General features: G+C 42.9%; 1 protein-coding gene across 1 annotated transcript in view; it reads right to left on the bottom strand.

Annotated features, from left to right (window-relative positions):
• Positions 1-7,439: 7,439 nt before the first annotated feature.
• LOC124774760 overlaps positions 7,440-17,400 on the bottom strand; it is a 33,245-nt gene continuing 23,284 nt past the window's right edge. Inside the window, exons 2-3 of the mRNA XM_047249506.1 lie at positions 11,672-11,780; positions 7,440-7,727 (exon numbers count right to left, since the gene is read on the bottom strand). Of these exons, the coding sequence (XP_047105462.1) occupies positions 7,441-7,727; positions 11,672-11,780 (396 nt within the window). The 3' untranslated portion in view covers position 7,440. The remainder of the gene's footprint in view (positions 7,728-11,671; positions 11,781-17,400) is intronic.

Below are 17,400 nucleotides of genomic sequence, written 5' to 3' on the forward strand. Positions count from 1 at the left end.
TATATATTGTATATATTCACTTAAACTCGAATCTTTGATCGTAGCTGCTAAATATACGAACCGGCTTTCCGCACGAGCAGTTGCCACACGAGTAAATTTGCCTTCACTGTGTCAAAATTTTATGTCACTTGCGTTCGCAGCTACTAAGTTCTTACACTCTCTCCCACACGATATCTCCAAAATAAGCAGATATGATAAACACCTAGTAAAATAACTACTGTTTCACTTTCAATGTGTATATGTTCTTCATGACTCCTTTCATGGAAATCAGTGTCAGATGACAAGTCTGCATTTCCGTCGTCGACGCAACGAGCCGCTTTCATTCGGTGTATCATTTCTTTTTCATGGAAAACGTGTGGCATCATAGACCATATCATACCATTTCGTAAATGTAATGTACGGTATTGGTGCAAGGGCGTAGTGCTTAAGGCAGTCCATTTCTAATCTGCAGGTAGGGGGGTTCGAATCCTGATGAATGTTAATTCGTGTAAGAGTTGTCAGTTTAGGGGGAAACGAGAATTATTAAGTAGCCATACTTTTGAAGTATTCAGAAGTACATAATTGAGGATGTAGTGGACTCAAACGTTTGACTTTACTTCCACGCCGCCGGTCTTGCATCACTGGTTCTCTTTATGTATTGCGATTTCTGACTGGTGTTAAAAGAAAACGATATCCTCTTTGTGTTTTCGTCGGTATTGGCGTCCTTTCTGTGTGTAAATAAAAAAGACACAAAGTAATATGATGCTTTTTCTCAGCGTAAAAATACTAAATACTCTCTCATTAGCTCATGTGCCATGTGCCAAAAAAAATTAGTTTCATGTTTGTATCAGCTTTTTTCATCAATGGCTGTAAAATTTTTAAAATCAAGTCTATTGAAAGACTGGAAGAGTGAGATAGATAGCCTAGCTTTTATGTATAATATTCTTCTCCTTTTCTTTTGTTTTTTAAATAAACTTCGAGGGAAAACAAAATGCTCATTTATCGTAAACAAAATTTTCTCCCTAACAACACAGTAATTCAGTACCACGGTCAGTTTCTGTCCTCCTCTACAAATGCATTTAGACGCCAGGGGATAGAGGCAACAAGTTTCCGGATGAATCTGTTATTCTGCTTCGGACACCGCTGGCTTGGTTCTCGGTGCTGGTCTTCAACACCTAACAATTTTCTCCATCTCTGCCCATACGTGCTCAATTGGACTGAGGTGAGCACCTTTGCGAGGCCAGTCCAACAGTTCAACGTCTCAATTTGGAACCAATACTGAGTGAACAGCAGAACCGTGATGTTGGAAGATTATTCTGCCTCCCGAAAATCTCTGACGAACAGAAGGAAGCATTACGTTCTCCAGTATTTCGCAGCATTAATGACCAGAAAACGGACAGTCCAGTTGCCACAGAACGCTGCAACCACTTGCCGATATCCATCTCCATCTGTGACAGCAGTTCGGACAACCCTTTGTCTCCGATGGACATATTTGCTGGCTCTACTTGCATAGACTGAAGTATTTGGTGCAGTAGAAAGCACATTCTCGTCCATAAATATATCTCCCAGTGCGAAAGCGTTTCCTTTTGTACGCCAAAGCGAAGTTTAATCTGGCAGCCCTATGTTATTCCTTCAAAATTTCCTTAACCGCCGATTTTTGTCCATGTCTTCTTTTCTCGATAAGACGACGACGAATAGTCGACCAGCTTACGCTTAGCTGGAGGATATTCATAAATCCTGTGCTGGTCCTGAAAGGGTCTTCACCACTGCAGTGGAGTACGTTAGTGTCTTGATCCTCCGCGGTAGTCCGTAAACGCCTAGGGCGATGACGTCGGTTGACGTGCCTTTTCCCGCCATCCTCTTCATCCAGGCCTGTACCTTAGATTTGCTGTGTCTTAGGCCACGGGAAATGGCGCTGATACAGTATCCATCTTCGTAAAGCGAAAGAATGCGACCTTTATCAAATTCCTTGAGCTGTGGCATTTCGCGAGTAAGAACCTACTGTCAAAGCAGGAGGAAACTAGGTGCGATACGAGGTGAAGAGCTCTTCTTTCGCCCCAGAAGTCAGATTCATTCCCGATTACACGCTTTAAAAACAGATTTAATGATATAGTTGCTTGTGAATATTGTTCAGGGTACCAAGTAGATGTACATAATGATAATAACGACACCGTTTTCAGAAATTCCGTTTTGATGCAGGTCATGTTGATCCTGTTACTGCATTTTAGTCAGCTGTGTTACCCTACATATCACGCTGCAGAAGTCTGTAACAGCTCTCCATGCAAGTCGCAGGATAGTGGTTTAGGTAAAGCGATGAGTTTATTCTTTCTTGCAGGCCGGTGTGGCCGTGCGGTTCTAGGCGCTTCAGTCTGGAACCGCGTGACCGCTACGGTCGCAGGTTCGAATCCTGCCTCGGCCATTGATATGTGTGATGTCCTTAGGTTAGTTAGGTTTAGGTAGTTCTAAGTCCCATAGTGCTCAGAGCCATTTGAACCATTTTTTTTATTCTTTCTTGTTATTGGTTTCGTGTCCTGCCGCTTCTACAAATCTCACTTCATTATAAACAAACAATTGTTGGTTTAGGAGGATAACGTCAGTTGTAACGTTCAAAGTGGTATTGTAAACATTTGTGTATATGGGTTCCAATGCATGTTTGAGAAAGGCAACGACAAACTGTCTCTTGCAATGGAAAACAGTGGAACTACTGCATTATTTTTTTCCTTGTTCTACTTGAAATAAGTGACGCCGAGCAAGTCATCTGGAGAAAATCATCGTGACATTTAACGTAAGATGTTAATATCCACTGGCTTTGAAAGTGGTGTTTACCGCCACTTTGAGCATTTTACAAACATCGTTGCTAAGCACAAGTAAATGAAGTACTGCAGCACAATTTCTGTTATGAAGTAACGTCTCTTTCAGTTAATTTAGTTGTAATGTAATCTACAAATAGTTGGAGAAGTCCGATATTAACTTGAAAAGTATTCCCTACAGATGGAAACAACAAAATAACTTCTTCTTATGGCCCAAATGCCACATAACGCCACAACCATTTGCTGCTAATATTTACCTGTTTTTGGGCAACTGGTTCTAATAATGACAAGCATTAAATGCTTCCTTCAAGCACCTGTGTACCAGCAGCGGAATGGAGAAGTTAACAGCGATAATGGCGGTAACTTCATACTCTTCAGTGGTATTTCTCCATCTAAGAAATTTCTTGACATAGTGTAAATTCCAAAATGGCTCCAATTAAATAGCCAATGGGGAACCAATTATTTTTCACCGTGCCTAATTTGTAAGCTAAGCGCATCCCATTATACTTATTTTATACTTAGAGACCGACTGCTCAGCAACACGAGTGATAGAGGCCAACCCACCAACCGATCGTAGTTCTTCCTCGAGGCGACAGGCTCGCTGTGTTTGCTGTTTTGTTGTACAGGAACGTGGAGGTCACTTTCAAGTGTAGCAGGCTGCACGACTGTAGCATTGTCCTCGCCCTCCACCCCTCCCTCGTCCCACACACACACACACACACACACACACACACACACACACGCACACACACACACACCGCTGCAGTCTGTCTGTCACAAAACTATTTTACACAATGCTTACCATCTTGCCATCGCAGATCAGAACAGATGTCTAACTACTATATTCCAATTAAAAATACTATGTGACTGACGTTTCAGCGAGTCGAGTGGCAGAGGCCAGCCACCATTCAATCACAGTTCTTGCTCGAGAGCCACTTGCTCGGTGTGTTGCTTATTTTGTTGGTATGTGCAGCGCCTTGTGAAGTGTGGTTGGTTGCATGCCGGCAACATTGCCCCCCGCCACTTTAATCACAAAGTAATTCTAATTGGATTATATAGCCGATGAAGCTTGTGACTATTTCTCGACAATAGCCAGTTACCCCAGTACACGAACCAATTACCACGTTCCCTATCCAGTTTTCACATGAAATAATTATTTAATGAGATAATTTTAGAAGTAGAGCAGCCACAGCTACAATACTTGTTTAACTGATTGACCAATTCATACAGAGTATAATGTGGATATATACAGATGTTGAAACTATTAAAATAAAACTGAATTAAAAGTCCAATAGTACGCAATAGTTGTTTTTATTTAAGTCGATTAGACAAAAAACAGAACACCGCCATAAGAGGCCTTGAACACCCAACGGTACCGACAGGCCACCGTGTTATCTTCAGCTCTTAGGCGTCACCGATGCGGATACGAAGGGGCATGTGGTCAGCATATCGCTCCCTCAGGCGTTGTCAGTTTTCGTGAAAGGTGGCGCTACTTCTCAATCAAGTAGCTCCTCAATTGGCCTCACAAGAATTACGGAATGCCGCAGAGTAACAGTAGTCGTGGGTAGCCAAAGTTCTCAGCCTTCAATTGGTAAAATCATCATACACGATGAACGTCCAGCCTATAAAAGCGAAGAAATGGAGTTAGAACTGCAGCATTCTGTAATAACTCCCTATATCATATGATACAGCATCGTGAGTAACCATCTTTTGGCATGAAAATACAATTCTTAGTTATTGTATATGAATAGGCCTGTTCTTTGTGGGGCATATGGGATCCACACTTAGTTTCCTAACTAGATTCATAATATTTTCTTCCTTGTTTAAGCTTATTCACTCAATATTTTAAGATTAATCAGGTAATTTTATTTCCCCTTTATAAAAATACTAGTAAACAAAATTTTCTGTATACAGGGTGTTACAAAAAGGTACGGCCAAACTTTCAGGAAACATTCCTCACACACAAAGAAAGAAAATATGTTATGTGGACATGTGTCCGGAAACGCTTACTTTCCATGTTAGAGCTCATTTTATTACTTCTCTTCAAATCACATTAATCATGGAATGGAAACACACAGCAACGGAACGTACCAGCTTGACTTCAAACACTTTGTTACAGTAAATGTTCAAAATGTCCTCCGTTAGCGAGGATACATGCATCCACCCTCCGTCGCATGGAATTCCTGATGCGCTGATGCAGCCCTGGAGAATGGCGTATTGTATCACAGCCGTCCACAATACGAGCACGAAGAGTCTCTATATTTGGTACCGGGGTTGCGTAGACAAGAGCTTTCAAATGCCCCCATAAATGAAAGTCAAGAGGGTTGAGGTCAGGAGAGCGTGGAGGCCATGGAATTGGTCCGCCTCTACCAATCCATCGGTCACCGAATCTGTTGTTGAGAAGCGTACGAACACTTCGACTGAAATGTGCAGGAGCTCCATCGTGCATGAACCACATGTTGTGTCGTACTTGTAAAGGCACATGTTCTAGCAGCACAAGTAGAGTATCCCGTATGAAATCATGATAACGTGCTCCATTGAGCGTAGGTGGAAGAACATGGGGCCCAATCAAGACATCACCAACAATGCCTGCCCAAACGTTCACAGAAAATCTGTATTGATGACGTGATTGCACAATTGCGTGCGGATTCTCGTCAGCCCACACATGTTGATTGTGAAAGTTTACGATTTGATCACGTTGGAATGAAGCCTCATCCGCAAAAGAGAACATTTGCACTGAAATGAGGATTGACACATTGTTGGATGAACCATTTGCAGAAGTGTACCCGTGGAGGCCAATCAGCTGCTGATAGTGCCTGCACACGCTGTACATGGTAAGGAAACAACTGGTTCTCCCGTAGCACTCTCCATACAGTGACGTGGTCAACGTTACCTTGTACAGCAGCAACTTCTCTGACGCTGACATTAGGGTTATCGTCAACTGTACGAAGAATTGCCTCGTCCATTGCAGGGGTCCTCGTCGTTCTAGGTCTTCCCCAGTCGCGAGTCATAGGCTGAAATGTTCCGTGCTCCTTAAGATGCCGATCAATTGCTTCGAACGTCTTCCTGTCGGGACACCTTCGTTCTGGAAATCTGTCTCGATACAAACGTACCGCGCCACGGCTATTGCCCCGTGCTACTCCATACATCAAATGGGCATCTGCCAACTCCGCATTTGTAAACATTGCACTGAGTGCAAAACCACGTTCGTGATGAACACTAACCTGTTGATGCTACGTACTGATGTGCTTGATGCTAGTACTGTAGAGCAATGAGTCGCATGTCAATACAAGCACCGAAGTCAACATTACCTTCCTTCAATTGGGCCAACTGGCGGTGAATCGAGGAAGTACAGTACATACTGACGAAACTAAAATGAGCTCTAATATGGAAATTAAGCGTTTCCGGACACATGTCCACATAACATCATTTCTTTATTTGTGTGTGAGGAATATTTCCTGAAAGTTTGGCCTACCTTTTTGTAACACCCTGTAGATATACACCAGAAGCTGCAACTTAAAAGTTGCGAAACTGGTCGTGTGCGTCTCTAATCGACTTAAATGAAAATAGCTACTGCGGACTGTTGGATTTTCATTTAGTTTTATATTTTAATAGTTTTAACTTCTGTATACATACACCTGATATACCGTGTGAATTGGTCACTCAGTTACGTGTATCTAATCATCCACAATGACAGCTCTAACCCAAGCAATCAAAGTTGAATTGAAGAACTCTAATGAGACAGCTATGATGGTATAATTGAAAATTACTTGTTTTCCAGGCTGTCAACATTGTTGTGTTTAATTTATACAGCTCTGGCTAAACAGTTAAAATATGAAATTCAAAATATGGAAACAGGAAGCGAACCCCAGTTTTCCAGGTTGACTATGAAGAGAAAATTCTCTTAGAATAGAAATATACATACTGCAGATTATGCACTAAGTACTTAGTGCAACAGGCTTTTCAACTGACAGACAATCAGAAGAATCAGTATGCAAATACATTAATGCACTGTCTTGTTTGCTTCTAAAGTATTGATCATATGAAAAGCAAAAACTGATGGAGTTAATGGTTTTAAAGGTTGAACCATATGATTCTCCCAGTTTCAAATATTCATCAACGAATAAGCCCCAAAATTTGGAATATTCTGGCTACTTTCGGCACCTTGTCATGTGCTACATTTATTCTTGGTACTATTCCATTTAAATATACTGTCTCTTTTTCACAACCAATGCAAAGCCCACATGCAGATAACAACTTAATAATTTTAAAAACATTGATGCTCGTTTCTTCTCTTGTTGTCTAAGTTTAATAATTATGTCTGTAGTATACCATAACCTACAACCTTCTCTACCAATGCTACAGCAGCAGTATTCTTGAACTCCACTAAGTCATCTCGAGCTTGCCAGTTCGACGTCTTTACCTTCATTCACTGTGACTGAACTCGCTCAGGGTTCCAAACGCAAATTTGTTTCGTTACTGACTATTTACATTACCTTAAATATATGCTTTGTAGAAATAAGACTGACCAAGTTCTGTGTAAGATAATTTAATGTCATAAAATAAAAATGTTACATCATTACTATCACATTCAGCAGAGTAACGAAAATGAGTTCAATAAATAGTATGTGATTTATGAGGTTTGTAACATTCATTCTCCGTTGGCGACCATAAATCTGTGTCTTGGTCTCAGAACCAAGTACTGCGGCTTGTGCACTGCTCTCCTAACGTAGCGAGGCACTGGAGGAGCCGCGTACGAGACGTGCGGCGCCGGGTAGAGGGCGAAGGGAGCACCAGGCGCCGATGGCGGCGCTGCGTAGTGGCCAGGATGGGAAGCTGCCAGCGGTTGTTGCAGTGGCAACTGCGGAGCGGTGTGCGGTCCCGGGAAGAAGTAACCCCGCGCAGGCACCAACGAACCCGCCGCGGGTACTGCAACCCCTGCACACAAAAATACACCCTCACTTCGTAGCGACCATAAAATTGGGATATCATTGTGAAATATCACTCAAACCCCAGCTGTTGAAAATTTCGCCCCACGGCCGTATCACATGCGGTCTGACTATTAAGAAAAGCGATGAGATCAATGGACGACGTAATTGCAGATGTAGTTTAAAATCTGTTTCGTTATAATAATTTTCTAAGAATACATCAATTTTACAATGATTAGTATGCCTCAGGAACTTACTGGCTAGTGTTGATGTACGATATACCACAGACACTGATAATCCTTCTTGTTAGGTAATATCTCTTTTACAATCCATAGAGTGTAAATATCTATAGAGTGAGCACACTCTACTGTGCATGTTCTCGACATCACATCAGGTAGTCACATGGTTTTGGGACGACGCTGCTTGACTATAATTTGCGGTAATAGCTCAACTTGAATATTGTATGTACTCGCCTTGTTTGATATTCACGTCTGCGCGTTAGAGTTTTAGATCAGCTATGGTGCAATACTGTCGTTGCTACGGATGTGAAGAGAAGTATGTTAAAAGAGGACCAGTTACTTTTCATACGTACATACAAAGAATGTATGATTATAAATGTCATATTGATATGAGGCACTTTGCCCGCATCTCGTGGTCGTGCGGTAGCGTCCTCGCTTCCCACGCACGGGTTCCCGGGTTCGATTCCCGGCGGGGTCAGGGATTTTCTCTGCCTCGTGATGGCTGGGTGTTGTGTGCTGTCCTTAGGTTAGTTAGGTTTAAGTAGTTCTAGGGGACTGATGACCATAGATGTTAAGTCCCATAGTGCTCAGAGCCATGAGGCACTTTATATTTTGAAAAATATCGAGACATGGATTATAAAGTCTTGTACTGTAGAGATAATTTCTGTGATTTATGGCACGTGTTTCCGAGAAAAGTGCTAGATGAATTTGCAAGCGTGTTTGAGTAAACTGCCAGTCAGTGTGTATATACTGCTGCTATGTTCATATGCAGATAAAATTTATGCATGACTGATTAATTTCCTCTGATTTATGCGCATTCTCAAACCCTTGTGTGTATCTAAACATTTCTGCATGATGCAATTTTCTATGCAGAGACCCGCCAGGTTAGCTTAGAGAGCTAATACGCTGCTTCCTGGACTTGGGTAGGCGCTCTGGCCCCGGGACGAATCTGTCCGGCGGATTAACAACGACAGCCGGTGTGCCGGCCAGCCTGGATGTGGTTTTTAGACGGTTTTCCACATCTCACTAGGTGAATACCGGGCTGGTCCCCATGTCCCGCCTCATTTACACGATTCGCCGACATTTGAAAACGTTCACACTATTTCATGGCTTACACCAGACACAGACAGCTGTCCCAGGGGGCGTAGGTAGGCGACAGGAAGGGCATCTGGCCACCCTCTGACGCTAAGATTGCCAATTCCATAGTAACAGGACTGACCCCACATTGAAGTGGGACAAAGGCTGAAGAAAATGATGATTACAATTTTCTATACAGTGTCATTGTATCGCAATTAATTGGAACAGATTCGGCGATATGAATTAGTGCAATAGAAAACGTAAAAAAGTATTGTTGGCTGTCACTTCTTTTTGTTACTGTGAAATTCGAGCATTGAAAATATTAATGGACGAGCAGGTGGTGCAAATCATAGTTTCAGTGCATTGTTTTTTCGTGACAATTCGGCGCCGTCTACATATTCACTGTAACGTAATTAATTAGGACAGAGATTCGACAATATGAATAAGTGCAATAGAAATTGTAAAAAAAAAAATTGTTGGCTGTGAGTTCTTATTCCATTACCGAATGAAACGTAAATAAAGCGGAATCTAAGCTATGATACTGAAGCGAAAAAGCACTATACTATTACTCTTCATCTCTTCAAGCTAACACCAGTTCCTGGTATCAGATTGTTCAGATGTCTGTAACAAACTTACACAATGTTTCACCTTAACTTTGAATATGATCTATCTGGAGCAGCGAAGTAGTAACACTCAAAATACGCAAAGCACTATACGGGCCAAAATACGCCGTCCCAAAACTGTGTGACTTGAGCTACAGCAGATGTTGCAGACAGAATTCTCGTTCTGCCCATCCCAATGCTGACTCCATACTCTATGTTGCAGTCAGGCTTTTGAGTCATACGGACAAATGTTATGCGAAGCACATCGGTCGTGATATGCAAAGTTTCAAAATAACTTCTTAAGCTTATCCATTACGGATATTTTAGAACCCATGACTGTTAATTGAATGTAGGTACATAAAACTGCAAACAGTCATTTCTTTAATGTCCCTCTGACATCTGTAATGAGGGGTAGCATTTCAACCCCACGACGTCTGGACGTGGTTTCTCCTTGGTTTCGCCACGTGTTGAAGTCACTCACCACAGCACTCCTCGGATACCCGACAAGCCGTGAAGTTTCCGAAATGCTCGTGCCGAGCCTCCGGACCATCACAATCTGCCCTCCTTCGAACTCAGACAGGCCGCGCGCCTTCCCCATCCTACACAGGGAAAGCTCGCTCACTGATGCTACATGCGCCGTGCATATGTCTCACTAGCAGCCATTCCTAGGCAGGTGACGCTGCTACCGCCTGGATGGGTTTATGTCGATAGTTGGTCGGTGGTGATAATGTTCTAGCTGATCAGTAATGAAAATTTAGTACATTTACTCATTGAGTATTGCAGCCTTCATATAGAGGAAAGAAGCAAGAGGTGTGATTCTTCCTCCCAGAGACGAGTGAGGAAATAAAGTAAAATGTGGTTTGTGTTAACAGCCTGTCACAGGAGGGCACACAACGAATTTTCCACAAAAAGAAAAAAAAAGTTATATGTAAGGACACTGATTAACGAAAATAATGAGTAACGAATAAAATTTAATGGCTATGTGTCTCGACAATACCAAACACATAGAGCAAAAAAATTAGTTATTACTTTAACATCAATAGTGTCTGAGACGTATTGTTATGGTATTGTGTGAGAAGTCAGCAGTTGCTTGCGTATGGTTTCAGTCTATTTTTTCTCCCTTCTATGCTCCTGCGTTTCTATGTAATGATCAGGAGTTTCAAGTTGGTTTTGTTTTCGAAATGAGCAATTCAAACAACGAAAAATATGTGTCATCATTTTTGGAGCGCAGCGTTGTATGCCACTAAAAACTTTTCTGGTAAAACGTCAAATCTTTATTTGCAGAGTTTAAATGTACTGGACTAATCTGCCATGTTAGAATCTATAAATTACTGGTAGTTTTACGTTACTGTGTTCTGCAGGTGGTAGAGCAGAAAAACCGGAACAGAAGAGAATCGAAGCATTTGAGATGTCGTGCTACAGACAAATGTTGAAAATTAGGTGGACTTATAAGGTAAGGAATGAGGAGGTTCTCCGCAGAATCGGCGATGAAAGGAATTCATGGAAAAAACTGGGAAGAAGAAAGGACTTAATCATATGACGTTTTTTACTGGATCATATGACGTCTGTTACTGAAGGGAGTAGTAGAGGGCAAAAGTTGTAGAGGAAGCCGGAGACTGGGATACATCCAGAAAATAATTGAGTACCTAGGTGTCAAATGCTACTCTGAGACGAAAAGATTGGGACAGGAAAGGAATTCGTGGCGGGGCGCATCAAACCAGTCAGAAGACTGATGAGTAATAAAACCAAGTCATATCTGGTACGGCTCCCACATACTGGAGCAATGTTCTAGAATGGGTCACAAGAGTGTTTTGTAATAATAATAATAACAATAATACGAAATTACAGAAACAAGAGGAACGTTTTTCCAATGGCTGCTCTGAAAACGCATTAGACTAAGAGGAATCAAAGAATGCTTAGCATAGACAAAGCTAATTAACATGGTCTTGTTATAAGTTTAGATCTGTTGTAACAGAATGCGCTAGTTATTCATCTAAGACCAGAGACACTATGATCAGTACTTGGCGGATACTAACCTGGATATCCATAAGCTAAAGAAGCTTCGAGGCCCCTCTTTGGCTTGCTTTCATACTCGTATGTGTCCGACTGGCTGCCACAGGCGTTGTACATCAGCGCCGACAGCACCTGCGGGGCAAACAGCATACACGAGCTTCAGTGGAGGAACTTAATGTGGTGCAGCGTGCAGTCAAAGCGTCTCTTGCCATCTCCATTAGTGCTTGTGATTACAGTGTACTTAGTGAAACATTCATGAGTCGGAAGCTGGTTAGACCAGCGCTGGATCTATCTATTTTAATGAAGCAGCTATTTATTATTTTACTTTTTAGTGCATTGTTACAAATCATATTAATTAACATAAACTAAGAACAACATTCATTAAAAAAAGTCTAGGTTAGAAATGTAGACTACTGGCCATTAAAATTGCTACACAACAAAGATGACGTGCTACAGACGCGAAATTTAACCGACAGGAAGAAGATGCTGTGATATGCAAATGATTAGATTTTCAGAGCATTCACACAAGGTTGGCGCCGGTGGCGACACATTCAACGTGCTGACATGAGGAAAGTTTCCAACCGATTTCTCATATACAAACAGCAGTTGACCGGCGTTGTCTGGTGAAACATTGTTGTGATGCCTCGTGTAAGAAGGAGAAATGCATACCATCACGTTTCCGACTTTGATAAAGGTCGGATTGTAGCCTATCGCGATAGCGGTTCATCGTATCGCGACATTGCTGCTCGCGTTGGTCGAGATCTAATGACTGTTTGCAGAATGTGGAATCGGTGGGTTCAGGAGGGTAACACGGAACGCCGTGCTGGATCCCAACGGCATCGTATCACTAGCAGTCGAGATGACAGGCATCTTATCCGCATGGCTGTAACGGATCGTGCAGCCACGTCTCGATCCCTGAGTCAACAGATGGGGACGTTGCAAGACAACAACCATCTGCACGAACAGTTCGACGACGTTTGCAGCAGCATGGACTATCAGCTCGGAGACCATGGCTGCAGTTACCCTTGACGCTGCATCACAGACAGTAGTGCCCTTGATGGTGTACTCTACGACGAACCTGGGTGCACGAATGGTAAAATGTCATTTTTTCGGATGAATCCAGGTTCTGTTTACAGCATCATGATGGTCGCTTCAGTGTTTGGCGACATCGCGGTGAACGCACATTGGAAGCGTGTATTCGTCATCGCCATACTGGCGTATCACCCGCCGTGATGGTATGGGGTGCCACTGGTTACAAGTCTCGGTCACCTCTTGTTCGCATTGACGGCACTTTGAACAGTGGACGCTACATTTCAGATGTGTTACGACCCGTGGCTCTACCCTTCATTCGATCCCTGCGAAACCTTACATTTCAGCAGGATAATGCACGACCGCATGCTGCAGGTCCTGTACGGGCCTTTCTGGGTACAGAAAATGTTCGACTGCTGCCCTGGCCAGCACATTCTCCAGATCTCTCACCAATTGAAAACGTCTAGTCAATGGTGGCCGAGCAACTGGCTCGCCACAATACGCCAGTCACTACTCTTGATGAACTGTGGTATCGTGTTGAAGCTGAATGGGCAGCTGTACCCGTACACGCCATCCAAGCTCTGTTTGACTCAATGACAGGCGTATGAAGGCCGTTATTACGGCCACAGGTGGTTGTTCTGGGTACTGATTTCTCAGGATCTATGCTTCCAAATTGCGTGAAAATGTAATCACATGTCAGTTGTAGTATAATATATTTCTCCAATAAATACCCGTTTATCATCTGCATTTAATCTTGGAGTAGCAATTTTAATGGTCAGTAGTGTAGTTAAATGAACTTTCTTACAGTCAAGAAGTCGTCAAATCGTTTCGTGTAGGTTCTTAGTCGACAAGTCTGCGCTATATGTTGTATTGTCTGCCTTTCTGCTTCATAGTCGCACTTCGGAAATGTGTTTACTTTCTATTTTTATAATGAATCTACGCGTTTGCACGGATGGCCTCTAATTCCGTTTAGAATCACCCAGAATTTTCTTGGGGGGTCAAAGCCAGTTGATTTTTCAGTGGTACATCGGAATTTCTTGAGATACACAGTTCCTGTATCTTCCAGACTTTCTTCTGCTTTTGCATAATATCAAAGTCGTAATTTTCTAAGCACATCACTTCCGAAAATGGTGGATTTCTAGAGTGGAATCGTTTAATATTTACATAATTTATTACGGAACTGATGAAAATAAAACTGTTAATTTTTTTAGTTTTTATGAATTTTCTAAGGAGTGCAAGTTATCTTTCGAGTTATGGTGGAGGTATATGACTTAGGACTAGTAGCCAGTAGCTGGTAGGCTCTTAATCGTGCCCGAAATCGTTCGAATTGTGTTGTTTAGTTCAATTTCTATTTTCTTGATGTGGACAGCAGTATTCTGCCACTGAATAAACCAGAGCCTAAGGTGTTGTTCGTAGTATTGACGCAGAAGAGTCGCAGGTGGTGAGACATAGCTTCTGCACCTGTCTTTTTCGGGTGTTTCTCACAGTTTAACGTTCTACCTAAAGTAATTTTATTATGATTTAAAGTGACACTGTTGGAAGAAATTGCAATATCCGTGTAGTATAAGCTCTAGGTAAAGTGGCGGGTTGATGGGAGTAGAAAGCCACACACGTTGAGTGGCATCGAATTCTTTCCGGTCACTACCAGCTTAGGGTAAGAGACAGCACCCCGTTTAATGCATCTAACATGTCAATAAATAAGATGATTTCATAGGTAATAACAAACAAAATTTCGCCGGCCGGTGTGGCGCTTTAGCCTGGAACCACGAGACCGCTACGGTCGCAGGTTCGAATCCTGCCTCAGGCATGGATATGTGTGATGTCCTTAGGTTTGTTAGGATTTAGTAGTTCTACGTTCTAGGGGACTCATGACCTCCGATGTTAAGTCCCATAGTGCTCAGAGCCTTTTGAACAAACAAAATTTCGGCGACGATCAACCCTTTTTGTCACCTCTGGTTGAATTTGTAATATTGTATTGTTTAAACGTTGAGAATAAATGCGTATTAGGTTATTTAATTGGGACTAACTGAAGCATAAAGGTGAGCAGCCAAAGCGGTGATGTGGCGAGGATTGAGTCGAAGAACACTCAAGTGATCTAGAGACAAGACGGGTGTCCAGATCACTTATTAACTGCACTGTAGCAGTAAGTATCAGCACTGCCGTTGGAAAAGATGCAAAATTTTCAAATGCTAGAGGCTGGTCGGAAACGTCCACTGTGGACTTGGAGCTAAAAAAAAAAAAGGCTCTGAGCACTATGGGACTTAACTTCTGAGGTCATCAGTCCCCTAGAACTTAGAACTACTTAAACCTAACCTAAGGACATCACACACATCCATGCCCAAGGCAGGATTCGAACTTGCGACCGTAGCGGTCGCGCGGTTCCAGACTGTAGCGCCTAGAACCCCTCGGCCATCCCAGCCGGCAGGAGCTCAAAGCTATCCTTTCCATACACCACCAGGACAAGGGATCTAGCGACGTAGCGGGACCTCCACCCTGCTCTCAGCTCGACATGTCCAAGCTCGCGTCCACTATTACAAGAGTTTGAGCGACAACCTCAGAATTACGCTGGGCTTTGGCCAGAACAAATTTTACGTTGTGCAAGAGCGAGATGGCGTTTGTAGCACCCTAAGATCGTTCACTCTATGAAGAGTGGACGTTACCTACTAGTTATCGGTGGTGTAGTCTTCACTGCCTGATTGAAAGTATCCGGATACCCGTATGCATTGCGGAATTGACCACTAGATGTCACGAGAGGCTGGCCCGCTAGTATGAAAGGAGGCGAGAAGCATTGTGTCGCCAGCAGAGAAGCAGTAAGAGCAGAATGGGTCGGTCAGTAGGGCTCACTGGTTTCGAACTTGGACTAATCATTGGATGTCACCTGAGTAACAGATCCATCAGAGACATTTCAACTCACCTAAAGCTTTCCCCGTCCACCAGCGGTGAAAACGATTGAGAAGTGGAAACTCGAAGGAATGACGACAGCTAAACCAAGGCTAAGCAGAACTCATGTACAGACCGACTGGAATCCTGGAACATTGCGGACGGTGGCACTAAAATCTCGTTTTAAATCAGCGTAATGAAGTAGTCGTGAGTTACAAGGTCCTACCGGCAGGCCAGCTAGCATAATAACTGTGCGTAATGAATTTAAAAAAATGAGGTTAAATAGTCGAGCAGCTGACGATAGGCCACATATTTCTGTAGTCAATGTTAAACGAGACTGGAGGAGATGTAAAGAGCTACGCCATTGGGCCACGTATGACTGTAAATGAATTACTTGGAGTGGCAATCCAATGGAAAGATTTGGCGAATGCCTTGAGAACGTTACCTGCCATCATACGTAGTGGCAACAGTAAAGTACGGAGGAGGTGTGTTCAAGTATGGTGGGGTTTCCCCCGTTTAGATTGTGGCCCCTTTATTGAGCTTAAGAAAACACTATATGCGCAAGGATACGAAAACACTTTACAGCACTGTGAACTGCACTCAGTAGAGCAACAGTTCGGAGACAATGATTGTTCGTATCGGCATGACGATTACGCAATGGTTTGTGGACAATAACATTATTGAAATAGCCTGGCCTGCGGAGGATTATTGAATTTCGGGGCCGTCTAACAATTATTATATTCTGCTTGCAATTATAAACAATAAAGCAAATGAAAGAGTAACTCAAACAGATTTTCTTGCTGTTCAGTGCGAGCACCATTCGTCGCTAATCGACTCGATAGGCGATTTCTTCCCAGAACCTTGATCAGCGTGTCTAAAGTAATTGTTGCAACATTGCTGTTTCTAAAGCCAGGTAGATTAGCTGGTAGCGGAGGCACATATACACCATCCTTTATGAACCCCCAAAAAGTAAAAGTCGCATGGCGTCAGATCGTGTGTGAACGTGAAGGTCACGCGAACGAAGTTCTGCCATCCGGCCTCTTGCGGCCCGTCCAACGGTGTGGTACAACTTCGTTTAACCAGCGGCGTACTGAGTTACGCCAGTGAGATGGCTGCCAAAAAAAGTTCTGTGATTCAGCTTCTTCTCATCGAGGGAAGACCCATAGTTCTAGCGCATTAAGATAAGGTTCAAATGGCTCTGAGTACTATGGGACTTACCATCTGAGGTCATCAGTCCCCTAGAATTTAGAACTACTTAAACCTAACTAACCTAAGGACTTCACGCACATCCATGCCCGAGGCAGGATTCGAACCTGCGACCGTAGCGGTAGCGCGGTTGCAGACTGAAGCGCCTAGAACCGCTCGACCACAACGGCCGGCCATTAAGATAAGAAACACCAGTTACAGTTGCTTCATCTGTAAACATTCTGTCGGGATATGGCATAACAAACATGCAATTTATGGCAGTCTCGTTACAATTGTACCTTCTCGTGGGGATTTTCTGACCCCCAAATGTGCAATTTATGTGTTTTCACATTGTCGCTTGCGTGAAATGTCAATTGATAACTAAAGACGACGCGATCCTGAAGATCTTCATCGTCATGCAGCAACATTCCGTTTTCAACATTGGCACGTAGAGCGTAGTCTGTAGACCTCAGAGTTTGTAACAGCTGCAAACGATAATGACATAGTTGTAAGGGTCTCCACTCAGACTCACTGGAATTGCTAATTGACTACTAGCTTTCCGAAATTATTTCAAATTACTCGTGGAAGACTGTCACTCTCACCATGTTATTCAGTCACTCTCGTTCATTCCATACTCATCCCTCTGCGCACAGATGTA

The sequence above is a fragment of the Schistocerca piceifrons genome, chromosome 2 (genome assembly GCF_021461385.2).
Source record: "Schistocerca piceifrons isolate TAMUIC-IGC-003096 chromosome 2, iqSchPice1.1, whole genome shotgun sequence".
In the NCBI taxonomy this organism is placed as follows: Eukaryota; Metazoa; Arthropoda; class Insecta; order Orthoptera; family Acrididae; genus Schistocerca; species Schistocerca piceifrons.